This window comes from Garra rufa, chromosome 19, assembly GCF_049309525.1.
Source record: "Garra rufa chromosome 19, GarRuf1.0, whole genome shotgun sequence".
Taxonomy (NCBI): Eukaryota; Metazoa; Chordata; class Actinopteri; order Cypriniformes; family Cyprinidae; genus Garra; species Garra rufa.
This window is the reverse complement of record NC_133379.1, coordinates 33,288,562-33,308,450: the sequence shown is the minus strand read 5'-3', so window position 1 is coordinate 33,308,450 and position 19,889 is coordinate 33,288,562. Positions and strand designations below refer to the sequence as shown.

The 19,889-nt window shown below is 34.3% G+C and overlaps 1 protein-coding gene across 1 annotated transcript in view; it reads left to right on the top strand.

The window, feature by feature from the left end:
- Positions 1 to 679: 679 nt before the first annotated feature.
- The window catches only part of LOC141292065 (collagen and calcium-binding EGF domain-containing protein 1-like), a 95,123-nt gene continuing 75,913 nt past the window's right edge, over positions 680 to 19,889 (top strand). Inside the window, exons 1-2 of the mRNA XM_073824030.1 lie at positions 680 to 849; positions 975 to 1,055. Coding sequence (XP_073680131.1) covers positions 743 to 849; positions 975 to 1,055 — 188 coding nt within the window. The 5' untranslated portion in view covers positions 680 to 742. The remainder of the gene's footprint in view (positions 850 to 974; positions 1,056 to 19,889) is intronic.

Sequence of the window (19,889 nt, the reverse complement as noted above, 5' to 3'; positions counted from 1 at the left end):
ATATTAAAATACATGAAAAAAACTGTTATCAGAGCTTTTTTAAACATCTTATAATATATTATAACACTTTTGACTCAATCCTCACACCGTGAGTATTTCACCGTTATATAATAACAAATATATTAATAATATTAAAATAAAAAAAATATGTTAAAAATAATATTAAAGTTTTTCAACGTCTTATAATATATTCTAACATATAACTCAAACCTCACATCATAAGAATTTCGATAATATGTAGTATAGGCCTACATATATTAATAAAATATTAAAATAAAAAACATACGTTAAAAACTGATATCAATGCTTTTTTCAACATCTTATAGGCTAATATATTATAACTTTGAACTCACATCATAAGGATTTCGCCGATATGTAGTAATACATATATTAATAGAATATTAAAATAAAATAAATGTTAAAAACTGATATCAATGCTTTTTTTCAACGTCTTAAAATATATTATAACTTTGAACTCAAACCTCACACCGTAAGGATTTCGCCACAGGAATGTATTTAGTGTTACCTGTGTCAGTTATGAAATATTAAATTCATAATGTGCTTTCCTGAACCTATGGAAGTTGATCAAGTGCGTGAGTAGGAGGGGCTGGTGGGAATCTGCGCGTGGGGCTTCGCAGGAGGTAACCAATCAATACTCTCTCAATTCCTCAAAGAAACGCCGAACTTCAAGACGCTGGCTTTAAACGGACAAATATCTTTATATCATCTCAAAGTGTCTGAAATGAGCTACACGGGCAGCGGAACTCCTCTCAGACTTGCTGTGGTGGTAATACTGTTCTCATCGGGAACGCCGTGGACTTTCCGAGAGGAGAAGGAGGATGTGGACAGGTAAAGTGCCCGTCCTGTCAGCTCGCTGTTTACGCGAACTCAAGAGGATTGAAAGTTTGTTTCTTGTGAGTGAGGCAGATTTGTTTACGGAAAAAGAAACCGCTGACGGCTCCTTTGTCTTACAGAGAAGTGTGTTCAGAGAACAAAATCGCAACGACGAAATACCCGTGCGTAAAATCCACAGGAGAGGTGACCACATGTTACAGGTAAGGGACTGTTTACGCCTCCATCTGTAGCTTCTTGTTTATGATTATGCGTCGTATGTAAAATATGTCATGTAATGTGAAAGTTTTGTATTTATTGAAGCGGGCTGAATTGGGCATCACCGCTTCCCATATGGGACAAATAAAGTGTTCTGTTTGTCTGTCTATCTATCTGTCTATCACGGTTGTTTATTTGACATTTTTATGCGATGAAATCTGTTTCGCCTCAAGTTTTTCCTGAAAATCTTGTTTGCTGCTAGGTTGCCAAAAAATTATGTGTAGTTGTTTTATGATTAAGTTTGAAATGGTACCACTGTCTCCATTTCTGAAGGCAGCCAGTTTTTAATGTACCATGGTATTCTACATCACTAACAACACACAGACTCCAGCTGTGATTCATGCAGTGTACTGAGTTTATATTTAGAAAACCAGACACACATTTTGTCCTTTTAAATTGGAAATGACTCAAATTTGTTCAGTCAGTTACTGGTATACATACAGTTGAAGTCAAAAGTTTACATACACCTTGCGAAATTTGCAAAATGTTATATTGTTATATGTTTTATAAAAATAAGAGGGATCATTCAAAATGCACAAAATGCATGGTAGTTTTTATTGAGTACTGACCTGAATAAGATATTTCACAAAGAAGATGTTTCCATATAATCCACAAAAGAAAATAATAATTGAATTTATAAAAATGACTCAATGTTCAAAAGTTTACATACACTTGATTGTTAATACTGCGTGTTTTACCTGAATGATCCACAGCTGTGTTTTTTAGTTTAGTGATAGTTGTTCACGAGTCCCTTGTTTGTCCTGAGCTGTTAAACTGCCCGTTGTTCTTTTGAAAAATCCTTTAGGTCCCAACATTCTTTGGTTTTTCAGCATTTTTGTGTATTTGAACCCATTCCAACAATAACTGTATGATTTTGAAATGCATCTTTTCACACTGAGGACAACTGAAGAGCTCATATGCAGCTATTACAGAAGGTTCAAATGCTCAGTGATGCTTCAGAAGGTAACAATTTGACTTATTTTGTCCTCTGCGAAACATGTAAGGATCTTCCTTAAGTACTAAATGAAAAAATATTATGTTTAGGCAAAATAAGAAAAATGTATATCTTCGTTCTGTTCAAAAGTTCACATCCCTGGCTCTTGAGTTCCTCAGTTGTCCTTGGTGTGAAAAGATGGATCTCAAAATTATACAGTCATTGTTGGAAAGGGTTCAAATACATGCAAAGCAGACCCAGACTTTTCAGCTTTACCGTGGTAACTTGACTTACCATCAAAACCAATTGACATTCCTACGTTTTTATGAATATTGCCATCCCAGTTAACAAGGATATGGGTTGCTGAGCTCCAAAAGACAGAAAGCATAATAAACTTGGTCTGTATAATGACCCTGTTCAAAAGTTTACATACACTTGATTCTTAATACTATGCTGTTGCCTGATTGATCCACAGCTGGGGTTTTTTTTTTTTTTTTTTTTTTTTTTTTTTTATGATGGTTGTTCATGAGTCCCTTGTTTGTCCTGGGGTCCGTTCTTCGTACCTCGCTTACTACATCCAGGATCAAATGACACATCCAAGATCAAATCATCGCGCTAACTATGAGCTGGCTATTCCGGTTCTCCGAACGCACCTGTTGTTGATGATTAGTATAGCTGGATGAAGTTATTTGAGATCACTGGGTGGCTTAAAAGGGGCTACGTATCGATAGTAGAAACATTGATGGGCAACTCTTTGATTGGTCGGCGAACATGAGGAAGGAGCGCGCTCAGTATTTTTCTGCAGCAGAGCAAGAACTCTTGATTGAGGGATTTCAGGAGTTTCAGAGTTTAATTAAAACGCAAGGGAAAACTGCAAAGGCTGGAAAAGCAAGGAGAGAGGGCTGGCAAAAAGTAGTGAACAAATTAAATACGTTAATGCTGCCCATGTTACATGTTTTTTCCTTGATATGTTATTTTATTTATTTTTTTATTTTTTTATACACTACCGTTCAAAAGTTAGGGGTCAGTAAGACTTGTAATAGTCTTTAAAGAAGTTTCTTATGCTCATCAAGACTGCATTTATTTAATTAAAAATACAGAAAAAAACAGTAATATTGCAAATTGTTTTTACAAAATAAAATAATGTTTTTGTTTTTTTAATATATTTTAACATACTTTGAAATAGAATTTATTCCTGTGATGAAAAGCTGAATTTTTATCAGCTGTTACTCCAGTCTTAAGTGTCACACGATCCTTCAGGAATCATTCTAATATGCTGATTTATTATTAGAATGATCAATGTTGGATAATATCAACAGTTGTGCTGCCAAATATTTTTTGGAACCTGTCATATATATACACTTTCTTGCAAGATACTTTTCTTTTCCCACGTGAGTCAGTCCGCGTCAGTCGTGCTCTTTAACCAATCAGATGTGACCTCGCCATTTCAACCAATCATAACCCGCCAGGAGCGCAGCCTAAATCCTGTTTACATGAAATAAACCTGCTCCAGAGGAGGTTTAAGCTTGCAGAGCTGTTGCTATGACAGCAAGTCCAGGATGAGCTTCGAAGAACCGAACAATCCAAGATCATGCCAAATCGTCAACAATCAAATCCAGCTAACTTAGTTAGCGAGGTACGAAGAACGGACCCCTGAACAGTAAAACCGCAAGCTGTTCTTCAGAAAAATCCTTCAGGTCACACAAATTCTTTGGTTTTTCAGTATTTTTGTGTATTTTAACCCTTTCCAACAATGATTATATAATTTTGAGATCCATTTTTTTTACACTGAGGACAACTGAGGGACTCATATGGAACTATTACAGAAGGTTCAAACGCTCCCTGATGCTCCAAAAAACACGATGCGTTAAGAGCCAGGGGTGTAAACTTTTTGAATTTGAAGATCAGGGTAAATTTTTTTTGTCGACACATGTAAGTATCTTCTGTACCTTCTGAAGAGCTGTATTAAATTAAAAAAAGGCAAAATGTACACATCTTCATTCTGTTCAAAAGTTTTCACCCCCGGCTCTTAATGCATTGTTTTTCCTTCTGGATCATCAGTGAGTGTTTGAACCTTCTGTAATAATTGCATATGAGTCCCTCAGTTGTCCTCAGTGTGAAAAGATGGATCTCAAAATCATACAGTCATTGTTGGAAAGGGTTCAAATACACAAAAATGCTGAAAAAACAAAGAATTTGTGGGACCTAAAGGATTTTTCTGAAGAACAGCTTGCGGTTTTACTGTTCAGGACAAACGAGACTCATGAACAACTACCACTAAACAAAAAAACACAGCGTTAAGTATTAAGAGTCAATGTAAACTTTTGAACTGATTGATTGATTTTTATGAATTCAACTATTATTTTCTTTATACTGTGGACTATATGTAAACGTCTCTTATGTGAAATACCTTATTCAGGTCAGTGCTAAATAAAAACTAACATGCATTTTGTATAATCCCTGTTATTTTAGTAAAATAATTAACATTTTGCAGATTCTGCAAGGTGTATGTAAACTACTGACTTCAACTGGATATAAACTTTTGAAGATTTTCATAGCATATATCACCAGATTATCACTTAATTATCAAATGTTTCCTCTAGAGTAACTTGTGCTGTTTCTGTTCCCCTATATTGGCCAGGGTTGTCTTTCATTGGATTCCCTGTGTTGGTGTCTTGTAAAATAATCCTGTTTTCATTCCTGTGACCGTTTAGAATTAGTGAAAGAAAGCAAGGAGATATTATTGTTTGAAGGTTAGGGATTATGATGCTGGAACTTTAAGCCGGCTCCGGATGCAAAGCAGACCCAGACACCTCAGCTTTACCGTGGTAACTTGACTTGCCCTCAAAACCAACTAACTTTCCTATTCCTATGTTTGTCATCTGAGTTAACAAGGATACGGGCTGCTGAATTCTAAAAGACAGAAAGCATAAACTTAGTCCATAAAATTTGTTTTATTCTCTCATCACTTAGTTGTCGCTCTTTCTCTTCTATAGGGGTGCATTTCATTCCACCTGCATGCTGGAAGTAGCAATGTAAAGCACAAAACTACTACAGGTTTTTTTTTTATTTCAGCAGGCGTTGATGTGCGATGCTTTGAAACGCTGGCCAAAATTGCCTTTAAGCCTGTCCTTGTAAATTCTTGCCGTGTGTGGTGCACCAACACTGCTGACCTGTGGAGTCCCTGAGTCTCTCAAGCGTGCATTGAGAGTGTTTTGCACACAGTGTCTAATGTGAGCTTTTTTGGCTTGCCATTAAAATGCAGATGACTAAAATGACTCAATTCCAGTTTTGATATGAGCTCATTGAAAATCTAACAGTTGCCGGTAAGCCACCACACCTCTTTTTGTTTGTGGTTTGGCGGCTCTCAAAACTCATGATGCCATCAGGAAATCTGTGTGTGTGATTGTTGAATTGATGCTTCTGATTGGATTTGATCTTCTGCGCATCTGTTCTTGTGTTAGAAACATGCCTGCAAGCCAGGGTTTGTCTCTTGAATAGATCATAATGTCAAACAGAGGAGAACGTTCATGCATCGCAGTGTGACATTTGCTTTGGTTGCGATCCATCCTGGAGTTGGATGGTTGCAAAAACTGGCCAGGGATGTAGCGCTTAAAACGTTCTGTCTATCATTGAGTGTTAACTTTTTGAGATCTTATTGGCTTTGTCTTTGATAAAAACCTATCCATGTGTGCGAAAGTATTAATGGATAACATTTGTTTCTGAATAAAGGCTATCAGTTGATTAAATTGTGAATTAAACTACATTTTTTGTTTTTTGTTCATTAAATTTAACTGCATGTTTTATAAAAAAAAAAAAAAAAAAATCCCACATTTTTTATTTAATTTAATTTTTTTTAGAATCAAATTAAGTTGGTTTGAGAAAGCCAACTAATGAAATGCTATTTAAGCCCAGATCTTCAGAGTGATCTGACTCCAGTTGCTACATCTTTTCTAACTGATCGGACTTACAATTTTCCTAAAAATGACGATTAAAACTGGGAAAAATCCCATAGACTTACATTGACGGAATGTTCCCATGAGCCAACACTATTCAAACTCCAAGGCTTTCAAACTCACAACATAATTCTATTTTCGAATACTATATTTAGGAGGAATAGTATGCGAATTGGGACGCAGCAATACTAACAACATGTTAGTAACATGCTAATCACGCTAGAATCATGTTAGTAACTGGCTAAGCATGTTAGAAACATGCTAGTAGCTTGTTAATCATTCTAAACACATGCTAGCAACTTGCTAATCATGCTAGAAACATACTTACATGTTAGTAACATGCTAATTACGCTAGAATCATGTTAGTAACTTGCTAAGCATGTTAGAAACATGCTAGTAACTTGTTAATCATTTTAAACACATGCTAGCAACTTGCTAATCATGCTAGAAACATGCTAGTAACATGCTTAACATGTTATCAACATGCTAGTATTAGGGTTGGGCGATGTCGACCAATTTGGCCTCGTACGATGTCTAATGTGAAACATCGCGATGGACGATGGCATCGTCTGCGGGGGGCGGGGGTGAGGGATGGTTGTTGTTAAATAATTTATTCATAACGAATTATTTAATTGTAGCCTACCATGTCCACGAGTGCTTAATTTGAGCCGGATCCTGTTCTGGAAAATGTCCGATTTTGGATTTTTGCGTTCCGGTATTTGTTTTTAAAGATCCGGAATTAACAAGTGCATTAGATGGTGATAGTGCGTGCGTGCAGACGAGACAAGAGCAAGCGCGGGTTTATATAAATGCATTTGGAGGATGTGTGTTGGTCCTTAACATATTTTCGACCAGTCAGTTTTTTAAGTTCAATAACGCTCTCATTATTTGCTTAATGCTTAACACACTCTCTCCAAACGCATTTAATGAGCAGCGGAATGTTTAGAGAGAAAGCTTAATATCAGAAATAATACCAAATCAAGCGAAATATTATATTAACATTATAAACAATATAAACATAGCTATAAGTTAGTTACCCTGACTCCAAAACGAATGATTTAAATGTAGAGGTATTTAGAACAGAACAGAAATGAAACAAAATATATAAAGTTAAGAAACTAAAACAAAGCGAAACTAAAGATCACGCACGCACCTCTGTTTTTCGGCACAAATCCAAGTGTTCCAACTAGGCTTTGTATTGTACATTCGTATTTCGATGGAAAAAAGATATACTCTTGTTTTTGTTCCAAGCTCTGGCATATTTTGTGTAGTTTATTTAATCTAATTTAATTAAAATTATTTAGATTTTTTTTCTGCTGTTTTTGTATGCCTCATTTATTAATGTAAACGAACTTTCATGTAATTCGTTAGGAGTTCACTGTAATTTGTTTAAATATTATTATTATTTCCTCATAATAATAATAATAGAATAAGTAAAGATGCAGAAATTGAAAGCATGCATTTCATTTGGCTATATAGGGATTTAGTGTGTGTTTTTCGTGAGCGAGTTGCTGCGGAGGCGGGGCGGAGGATCGCGATGCCGGCTCAGCATCGTGATGCCTATTGGCCATCAGCGATGGACGATGGCATCGTCTATCGACCCAACCCTAGCTAGTATCTTGCTAATCGTGGTAACAAACTGCTAGTAACATGCTAGTAACCTGCAAATGATGTTAAAAACATGTTAGCAACATGCTGGTGACATGCTAATTATGCTAAAAACATGCTAGTAACTTGTTAATCATGCTAACAACATGTTAGTCACTTGCTAATTACGTTAGCAACATGCTAGTAACATTTAAATGTGCTAGCAACATGATAGTAACATGCAAATGATGCTAAAACATGCTAGTAACATGCTAATCATGCTAGAAACATGCTAGCAAGAAGCTAATCCATTCAAACTCATTCAAACTAACTTGCTAACCATGCTAGAAACATGCTAGTAACATGCTAATCATGCTAGTAACATGTTAATCATGTTAGAAACATGCTAGTAACAGGCTTATCATGTTAGAATTGTGTTAACTACATTCCAGTAACGTGCTAATCATGCTAGAATCATGTTAACATGTTAGTCACTTGTTACCATGCTAGAATCATGTTAGCAACTTGCTAATAATACTAGAATGTTAGTAACATGGTAATCATGCTAGAATCTTGTTAGTAACATGCTAATCACGCTAAACACATATTAGCAACTTGCTAAGCATGTTAGAAACATGCTAATCATGTTATCAACATGATAGTAACTTGCTAATCAGGGTAACAAAATGCTAGTAACATGCTAGTAACATGCTAATCATGCTACAAACATGCTAGCAACAAGCTAGTGACATGCTAATCGTGTTAACAACATGCTAGTAACTTGTTAATCATAACTTGTTAATCTTGCAAATCATGCTGTAAACATGCTAGTAACATGTTAATCATGCTGTAAACATGCTAACGACATGCTAATCATGTTAACATGCTAGTAACTTGCTAATCATGTTAGCAACATGCTAACAACATGCTAGTAACATGTTAGTAAAATGCTAATCATGCTAGAAACATCCTAGCAACAAGCTAGTAACATGCTAATCGTGATAAAATCATGCTAGTAACTTGTAAATAATGCTAACATGGTAGTAAAATGCTAAAAATGCTAGTAACATGCTAATCATATTAGAAATGTGCTAATAACATGCTTGTAACATGTTAATCATGCTGTAAACATGCTAACGACATGCTAATCATGTTAACAACATGCTAGTAAACTTGCTAATCATGCTAGCAACATGCTGGTGACATGCTAATCATGCTAACAACATGTTAGTAACATGTTAATCATGCTGTAAACATGCTAACGACATGCTAATCATGTTAACATGCTAGTAACTTGCTAATCATGTTAGCAACATGTTAACAACATGCTAGTAACATGTTAGTAAAATGCTAATCATGCTAGAAACATCCTAGCAACAAGCTAGTAACATGCTAATCGTGATAAAATCATGCTAGTAACTTGTAAATAATGTTAACATGGTAGTAAAATGCTAAAAATGCTAGCAACATGCTAGTAACATGCTAATCATATTAGAAATGTGCTAATAACATGCTTGTAACATGTTAATCATGCAGTAAACATGCTAATCATGTTAACAACATGCTAGTAAACTTGCTAATCATGCTAGCAACATGCTGGTGACATGCTAATCATGCTATCATGCTAACAACATGCTAGTAACATGTTAATCATGCTGTAAACATGCTAACGGCATGCTAATCATGTTAACAACATGTTAGTAACTTGGTAGTCATGTTAGCAACATGCTAGAAACATGCTAACAACATGCTAGTAACACGTTAATCATGCTGTAAACATGCTAGGCACATGCTAGTCATGCTAGAAACATGCTAGTAAACTTCAAGCTTTTAAAACTACTTTAAACTATTTCAGACTAAAAACTGTCAAACCTAAAACTTTAAAACTTTTTAAACTTATTAAACTTTCTGGTCCGGCTTTCTCAAGCCAACTTAAAGTTTGTCTTGACAAACTTTTTTTTAATCTAGTTTTTAATTTGAATCTTTTTTTTTTACTCCTTTAAACATCATTTATATGAGTATAATCACACAAAGAGAATAAATTAACAGCTCTGATCTGAATGTTTTTATATAGCAAAATATGAGCTGAAGATTAATTAACATTATGTTTTATTGGAGGAAATAGTTTTACAAAGGCAAGCAGTGTATTCCGAAAGTCTGCAGTGCAGTTGTTGATATTGTGCCATAGAATTTATAGGTCTTAGTTTTAAATGAGCTGCAGCACACAAAGTGAGTTAGTACTGTAGTTTTGGATTAACAGACGTTTTGTTTCTCACTACTGGGATCAGGGACAACATTATGAAGCCAGATCAAAATACATCAGAACATACTGAAGGTGTTTCTGGAGAACTTGGTCCTTGGTTGTTCTTCCAAATATTTCTGGTGGTTTCAGGCCTGTTTCTACACTCTTGAAGCATTCCAGGCCAAAAGGCAAAGGGAACCAAACAGACAAGAGCCATATCATATAAACCTCTCGTTTTTTTCTCTCTCACTAACTCCTCTAGGACTGAAAACCAGCCATGAACTTAAACATAAAGTTCATCTGACCACAAGCACTTGTTCGTCGCCAGAACAAAGCTTATTAATTATCGCCTGAACCTTTATACAAACTGGGAAACCTCTAGAGTCCAGTCGCATGTCTTTCTCGACCCTCTAGTTCATCTTTAATGTCCAGTGGGTGTCGAGGGAATTTATTTCCAGAAGTGTCCATTAAAAGAAACAAGATCATATTGGGCTTTTCAACCCAGACATGTCTAAAAGCTCTGTTGAGCAAATGCAGATGTGTCTGGCATAAGCACGGTAAACTAAAACCTGTAAGTTGGCTTCACAAGGGTACTGGTTACCTACCACTGAACAGCTCTAGGATTGATTGTTAAAGTACTGTGAGATTTGGAATTCAACGCTGAAGGACAAAATACTTCTACCCCAGATTTCAATTGTTTGGATAAATTTGGAAGTTAAACTTAAGGAATTCATAATTACGTTACAACTTTGTTTTTCACAAAACACTTTTTTTTGGCTTCAAATGTTTATGACTGTGAGTCGAGGAAATGTGGGTTTTTTTTTCTTGTCAGAGGTCTGTATTGGGGAGAAGAGAATTGAAGTTGAAGAATCTGTCAGTGTCCTGTTTCTTTTGTATTTGTAACAGACGTATTGTTTGTTCTCTTAAATACACATGGGAATATTTGAGTTATTTTTATTCTTTTCATCTGTTTTGTGAGTCCATGTACACGTAGACAAGCTGCCATCAATGGAAACTTGTTTCTACCACAGGAAAAATAAATTTGAAAAAAGGTAATTGTGACTTAATCTCAGTTCCTGCTGTTTTGACTTCATATCTCACAAGTCTGACTTAGAATTGTAGAATGAAATCAGAAAACTCTCAATTTGCAGATTGTGAGATTTAAACTCGGGATTCCGAGAAGCTCAAAACTGTAAGATACATATGGAAGCCTGCTTTCGCCACTGAATAAAAAAAAAATATTGCAACTTTATTTCAGTTCTGACTTTTTTCTCAGAATGATATAAACTTGCGATTGCAAGTTCTAAAGTCAGAATTGCAAGATATAAAGTCACAATTCTGAGAAATAAAGTCAAAATTGTGAGGGGAAAAAAACTTTTTCTGCATTTTTTTTTCTCACAAATGCGAGTTTATGTTTCGCAATTCAGATTTTTTTTTTTTTTCAGAATTGTGTGATATAAACTCACAATTGAAAGTCAGAATTGCATGATATAAACTTACAATTGCAAGAAATCAGAAAGTCTGCCTTTTTTTCTCCCAATTGTGAGTTTATATTTTCCAATTCTGCCTTTATTCTCGCAAATGCAAGTTTATATCTTACGATTCTGTCTTTTTTCTTGCAAATGCAAGTTTATATCTCGCAGTTGTGCCTTTTTTCGCGCAATTCTGTCTTTCTTTCTCATAAATGCGAGTTTATATCTCGCAATTCAGATTTTTTTTCCTCAGAATTGTGTGATCCCAACTGCAAGAAATAAAGTCAGAATTGCAAGAATTGTGTGATATAAACTAAAAAATCAGAAAGTTCGCCTTTTTTCTTGCAATTGCAAGTTTATATCTTTTTTTTTCTTAGAATTGTGAGATACAAACTCGCAATTGCGAGTTATAAAGTCCAATTCTGAGGGAAAAAACGACTAATATGTTACTAATATGCGAGCGTATATCTCATAGTTTTTGACTTAATAACTCGCAGTTGTGTGTTATAAAGTCAGAATTGCGAGAAATAAACTTGCAATTCTCAGAAAATGAGAAAAAGTCAGAATTTATGTTTTTATGTCTCTCGGTTCTGACTTTATAACTCACAATTGCAAGGTTATATCAAGCAAATCTGACTTCATTTCTTAGAAGTGCGAGTTTATATCACAAATCTGACTTTATAACTCACAATTACAAGTTTCTATTTCACAGTTCTGAGAAAAAACGTCAGAATTGCGAGATAAAAAGTGGTGGAAACGGGCTTCCATAGATAAACTAACAATTGATAAAATGATATAAAATGATTTTTTTAATTCATGCAAACACATTTCCATAGTGATCAGAGCACAGTGATGAAGAGAAAAGTGTAGCGCAGATAAAAAAAAAAATGGTTGACATGTTCTTGCTAATTTTCTCAATAATTAAACTCACATCATTTGTGAGAAAAAAGATGTATTCGCCAAGGTTATTTGCAATTGTTATTGTGTTTCAATTTTAAAATCCGTCACTTTTAATTGATTTTGTCTTTGCCAGTGTTCATATTTCATCAGGAACAGTTTATCCAAACTATTTTTTTATGAGCATGAACTCTGTCTGCTAGATTAACACTTATGAAATATGGAACAAATTTCATTTAACGGCAACACATGCGCAGCCTGAATACGTAAGAGACCTCGGCTACTTAATTGCGAAAATATTTAAGCGTGATTTATTTCCAGCAAACAGTTTACGAAGGGTTTGTCCTCCCATTTAATATTCAATAGACACAAGCTGGAAGTAATTGATGCGAATCACTCTCTGAGCATCTGCCCTTTGGGATTCCAGTACATTTCATTTTATGACTTGGGCAGAAATATTACGCAATTTAAAGTGATTAATACCCTTCTTGGTTAAGTTAACCAGATGGTTCATATCAGCAAAAGCCGTCATCAATCAGCTCAAAGTGCTCATCAGGCCGAACGCGCTGTCAAACAAAACGGTTTGACCACCAGCTCGTGAAATTCCGGGGAATCGGATATTGGCGTTGTTGACCCATGAAACGAAAAGGGTGATTTCACAGGAAATCCTTTGCATTGTTCTCTGTTGCGTCTTTACGATGACTGTGGGGATTAATGGCAGCAGATCAAACAGTGGTCAATGTGCCAGTCTTTTGTTTGTGCTATTGTTTTTTCGAATATCATACAAATTCCTTCTTGTTTGCTCATACAGAGCTCTGGTTATGTAGTCTGTGTTATAGGGTGTTTTTACAACCACAATGATTGTAAGCAGGGGTTACGATTCTTTATAAAGCACAAGTGAGTCACAAGCTCTGTAGATGCTTAAATCAAATGGACCACTGACCACCAAGTCAACACTACTCAAGCTGATTTATAAGCTTTTCAACTGACCGGTATTTATGACAGGGATGACCCTCTTTGTCCTCTGCAAAAACCAAAAAGTTAATAAATGTCCGAGTGTTTTCAGCCAGCTCAAGAACGCTCTAGATCGAGTGACTGATTCTAGTTGGGACGCAGCCAGAGTTTATTTGGGATCAGTTGAGCCAAGCTAGTCAAAGCATGGAGAAAACTGAATGCATTACCCAACAACCTCTGGAATTTACACAAGTCCCTGATGGATTCCGCGATAATTCCGATGAAAATAGTGGCGCTGGAAAGAGACATTTGTTTTCTAGCGCTCTCCTTTAATAATTTTCTCTCTTTGCTTTCCACATCTTGTCATGAAGCTGTTTCTTTCAACGCAGGTCTGGTTGGTGATGCCGTGTTGCTGTGTGTACACAGCTGTTAGCTATGAATTCAGATGTGTTCATGAACTTATCAGTCTTGAAGAAATTATCCAAGGTGAAAATTGCAACGCCCCATTGACATCTAAACAAATTACGTCAGCTTCAGACAGATTTGCTCTTGTGATTTTATGAATATAATGAAAACATGATATTGATCTGTAAAGTAGACCATTAGCTGTGCTTTTTATTTAAGAAATCTTCACCGAATCTCTCACAAAAAGCTATGAATGGCTTTAAAAGATTAAAGATTATAAATTATGCAACCATGTTTTTACTACTATTTCAATAAGCTTGTGAAACTATATTAAATCATATTTTAGACCAGTGTTGGGGAAAGTTACGATTAAGACTAATGCATTACAATATTGAGTTGAGGTTAAAAAAGTAACTAATTACGTTACTTAGTTACTTTTTATGGAAAGTAATGTGTTACGTTACTTTTGCATTACATTTTAAATCTGGGCAGGGCTTGCTTGTTTGTTTTTAATACAAAAAAGTTCTATTTTTGGCAAATGTAAAAGCCTTTTTACACCAAAAGCCTCAGGCTTGGAGAAAAGTAAATTCACGTCTGTACAGTAGACCGCAGAAGAAACTCTTCAGCAATAAAAAAAAAAATGTTAGATTATCTTGAGTAATTTTAGCTTATTATTATGGATGAATTGGATCATCGAAGGTCGGCAGCAAAGATATCGGTTAATAAAGTGGGATTAAATGCATAAAGGATATTTGTATTATTTAAAATATTTAATTATTGAATTTAACTGATTCACTTTGAGGAATACTGTATCTGTTTTTTTTAATGAGTGAGATGAATTAATGCATATTCACATTTATTCTAGAACTAAAGTAACATCTTACTCACGATTTCTCTCAACATAGGGACAGCTTTTAATTAATAAATGGGGGGGAAGTAACTGGCGTTACTTATTTGAAAAAGTAATTCAGATATTTTCTTGTCAATTAAAAAATTATGAGTTACTTGGAAAAATTATTACGTAACTTGCGTTACTTGTAATGCGTTACCCCCAACACTGTTTTAGACGTATAAACTCTTAAAAATAAAGGTGCTTCACGATGCCATAGAAGAACCTTTTTTGTCTAAATGGTTCCATAAGGAACCTTTAACATCTGAAGACCTTTCTGTTTCACAAAAGGCTGTTTCGCTTTGTGGCAAAAGAAGGTTCTTCAGATTATAAAAAGGTAAAGAGAGAGAGTTCTTTAAAAAACCTTTGACTAAATGGTTCTTTGTGGAACCAAAAATGGTTCGTCAATGGCATTGCTGTGAAGAACCTTTTAAAGCACTGTTATTTTTATGAGTGTACAGTTTCTCTTAAAGCATCAAAGCAATGCCGTGTTATTGTGAAGTGACGTTATGGTGTTACATACAAATGATAGCCATTCCTCTCTCTGTCTTGTGTTCGCAAAGGTTAATTTCCTGACCATAGTTGTACCTAATTTTGCTATTAATCGCAGATTTTCTTGCAGCAATTAGAAGCAATGGTGGTCTGTTTTGTCTCACTAGTCAAAGTGATACAGACTCATGGTTAGGCCGGTAATGGTTTGTTCATGCAATTAGAAGGTCAAAAAGCAACAACCTGAATAATTGACGCCTGATGTGGTATATCCAGTAAACCATGTTGCTGTTTAACCAGTTCCCATTACCTCATTTCTTTGTTTGTATGTAGCTAATGTTGCTAATATTTAAGAAGTGCAAGAAAATCTCATCTTGCACTTTTGATGCTTGCACTACTGTACACAAAATTTGGGGTCAGTAAGATTTTCTTTTTTCTTTTAATTAATGGTTTAAGTGCGTAGCTACGTAAAACTGATCATGCTGACCAAACTGTAATTCGTAGAGACTTGAAACACTGTGAAAAGTTGGTGGGCCTTTTTAACTCACGGCCCTGAATGAGTGAAACTGGGGGGCGCTATTGCATTTTTCAAGGGCATAAACGATTGTACATTGTGCAATTTTTTGCACATACACGCAATATTCATATTATATGATAGCACTCCTCATTCTGGACAACTTTACCTCTAGAAAAACTGCTGTCAATCGAATTGTTTGTTAAATGATTGAGAAAATGTAAAAAGCCTACTTTTGCAAACTAGTTCTATAGGTTTTTCGCTCAATTAGGAAAAAAAACACTGCAGTATAATTCTCTGGACTGTCTAGGTCATTAATGATAAAAAAAAGTGAAATTTACCCTTTGGGAAGGTATAACAAGGTCGTTTAGAAAAAGGGGTCTTTCTAAATGTACCCAAAATCCTATAAAGCCTAAAGGAAAACTCAAAACTTCATGAAACCTGCTGAGCACATGCCACCGGTGATTCTAAACAGGATTGCAAAGTTTTAAGGAGATTGGACTACAGCTGGCGCTATAACAGTCATAAATGTTAAAAAAAAAATTCTCATAAAAGCTGCATTTATTTGATAAAAAATAAAGTAAAAACAGTACTATTGTGAAATATTATTACAATTTAGAATGCTTTTTTTTTTTCAAAAACAATTTTCTATTTAAAATATTTTTAATACTTCAATAAGTGTACTTTATTCCTGTGGTGGCAAAGCTGAATTTTCAACAGCTATTAGTCTGATTAATATTTTTAGTGGTGATAGTGATATATTTTATTCTTTTAATGATTCCAAAGTTCAAACAGAATATAAGAACACAACAGACTTTTTCTGAAATAGAGTTTTTTGTAATTTTATAAATGTATTTACTGTTGCTTTTGATAAATCTAATGCATTCTTGCTGAATTAAAAAACAAACTTACTGACCTCAAACTTTTTTAAAAGGCTATATGTGACCCTGGACCACAAAACCAGTCATAAGGTTAAATTTGACAAAATTGAGATTTATACATCATATGAAAGCTATCAATAAATAAGCTTTCTATTGATGTATGGTTTGTTAGGATAGGACAATATTTGACTGAGATACATCTATTTGAAATCAGAAATCTGAGGATGCAAAAAAATCAAAAAGACTGAGAAAATCACCTTTAAAGTTGTCCAAATTAGGTTCTTAACAATGCATATTACAAATCAAAAATTACATTTTGATATGTTTACAGTAGGAATTTTACAAAAAATCTTCATGGAACATGAACTTTACTTAATTTCTTAATGATTTTTGGCATAAAAGAAAAATCAAAAATTTTGACCCATGCAATTTATTTTTGGCTATTGCTACAAATATACCCCAGCGACTTAAGACTGGTTTTGTGGTCCAGGGTCACATATTTGTTTTTGTCACTTTAGTTGTCAAAAAACACAATTTTAGTTTACAGTGTATACAGTAAGTTACCACTGTGTTAAAATCCCATTACTAGTGAACTACTACTTCCTTCATCTCAATAACATTAACAGAAAATTAATATAGGTGATTATACAATTGGAAATAGGGCTGGTAATAAAATATTAATTTCTCTTTTTTAATCGATTCTCATTTTCACTAAACAATATTGATTCTTAAATTAAAATGTAAGCGTTTGTATACAAATCAGTTTTTTTAACCTTCAATATTATAGTAATGTTCTACCAGCTGACTCTCATGTATATTTTTCAGCATTAGTTGAGGTTTTTTTCCCCTTGAGAAAATTTGACATGTACTATACCTGATATATATCCAAAATAATCAAATAGAATCTAATTGGAAATTGAATCGGATTGCAAGCTTGTGAATCAAAATCAAATCAAAGCATGCAATTTGTCAAAACCCAGCTCTCTTTGGAAAATTTTCCAAATAAATCTTATGTGATCCAGAACTAATTGTCTAGTCGTGGAGCCCCTACCTTTGGTAGCCTTAGGTTTCCATAGACTTTTCTTAGCAAATTCACTTGAAATGTTGTACTTGTAGGATGGGTTTGCGTGTATAACTGTTGAATCTTAGCCCTCAGAGACATTGCCAGTTGGCAGAACCTTCCCTGCTTGAGTTCTGCCAGTCATTGAGGATAAATACCTCAATGCCTCAGCTCATTGAGAACCCTCTCAGCTAAAATGAATGTAAAATGTGTGTCTCTCCATCCTGGCATCAGACGGACCTGGGAAACTTGATGTTTAAGGCCCGTTTTTTTCCAGTAGTAGACTGGAAAAAAAGAGGAAGACCTCTTTTCGGCACAATCTGAGAGCGCAGTTGAGCAACAGGGAGTCTGCAGTGCTGTTTGGGATATCTTGGCAGGCGTGCGGGGGAGAGGACGTGTTGTTTTTGTTGTGTTGCATTCCTCAGTGATGTATGAATTGCCTCGGATCTCTGGTCTTGCTCTCGTTCACGTTTGCTGATTGCGCATCATTTTTTCCTGTTATCCATCCCCAAAGTTATCACATCTCTGTTTTTCATCGTCATTTAAAGTGGCGTCAAGGAATCTTTGTCCTGAAGTTCTTAGCCCGAAGTTTGCATTGTGTTTGTATGTGTTATAATGTGTGGCGATCTGTAAGTCATTTGCTGAGTTATTGTGCATTTGTCACCAGTGGTGTACAGCGGCCATGTTTTCTACCACACACAGCTGTGCGCTCTACTGCCCTTTCGCTATTCTGCGGTTCACTGTCCGTTCCAGTGAAATCACAAATCAAAATGCTAACAAATGTGTTCCCACTGCTGATATACATCTACTGTGCTACAGCTGCAATTTTGGCTTATTAAAATCTAAAAATTATTTTATGGCAGGATCCAATTTAATTTCTTATCTGTGCATTCATCAACTGAGAGTCAGGATCAGATGTACTGTACACAATCAGATAGACTGTACATTTCTGGAAGAGAAAGCAGTTCAATGTGCTGTTGAAATTGTTCATGTTTTTTATATACATTTCTAGTCTAATTATTATGGTTTATGCTTCAGTTTGACTTGAATATGCATATATGCTGTGCTACAAACCTGTTCTACTGATCAATACATCACATTTATAACAGTAAAATATTATATTTATTCATGTGATAATTAAAGGGACAGTTCACCCAAAACGTTACATTTTGTTATTTACTCCAATTCCAAACAGTTGCTGGTAGTAATTTTTTCCCATACTATGGAAGTCAATGGCTGTCATGAACTGATTAATTAGCAGTGGAAACGCGGAATCTAGTCATAAAAATGTATTTAGAATTTATTTAAAAACGCGGAATGTCAGCCTCTGCTGCCTCAATAAATGAGTACATAAACACATAACTAATCTCTATAACTGCTCTGAGAGTCATTTCATGAGCTTCTTACCATTTCTATTGAGTCTAAAAAAACTATTGTCATGTAATATACAAACAGAAATTTAAAGGTCTTCACAGCAACCTGTCAAAATAAAGGTTAGGTTTAACTTGAAGAAATTGTGACAGAAATATATATTATTAAATGTAATGATATAGTAATGTAAAATGTAAATACAAAACAGAAACAAATATTTAAAAAAAATACTTGTGATTATTAAATGGAATCCAAAACATTAATGGAACACACAGAATTTCACAGGGCCTTAAAAATGTAATTTTTGCTAAACTTTTAATAAATTGCTGTTACATTGTGTATGTTTTTTTTTTTTTTTCTTTTTTTATTTAACCGTTAAAAAAGTGTAGAAACATTCAAACTTAAAAAATGGAAGAAGAAGAAGAAGAAAAAAAGAAAAAAAAAAAAGATTTTATAGGGCCTTAAAAACTTTCAATAAATTGCTAAAAATATTAAAACAGAAAACATTTATTCAAAAAAATTTAAATAGAAAAATCAATTTGGGAAAAAATAAAACTGATTTCAAAAGACCTTAAAAATTAAATTTTTGCAAACTTGTAATACATATCTGTTCAAATGTGTACAGTTCATGATTTCAGTTCATTAGACATGCTTTTTGATTTTTTTTTTTCAAGAAATTCAAGAAATTTTGGAAAATATAAAACCGATTACATAAGGCCTTAAAATAATTTTTTAATTTATTGCTGTTAATGATTTCACTTAATTAAACATGCTTTAGACATTCTTTTTAATGAATATTTTTTTATTTACCTTTAAAAAAGAGTCTATAAACATTACAATGGAAAAATTAAATCCAAAAAAATTTGAATGGAAAAAATAAATGGGGGGAAAATAAAATGGATTTCATAGGGCCTTAAAAATTAAATTTCTGCTAAACTTTTAATAAATTGCTGTTGCTGGTGTACATTAAAATAAATTAATTTGTGAAAAAATAAAATGAGTTTCATAGGGCCTTAAAAATAAAATTTGAGCTAAACTTTTAATAAATTGCTATTAAATTGTGCACGTTTCATGATTTCAGTTATTTAGACATGCTTTTGATTTTTTTTTTTTTTTTTTTTTTTGACC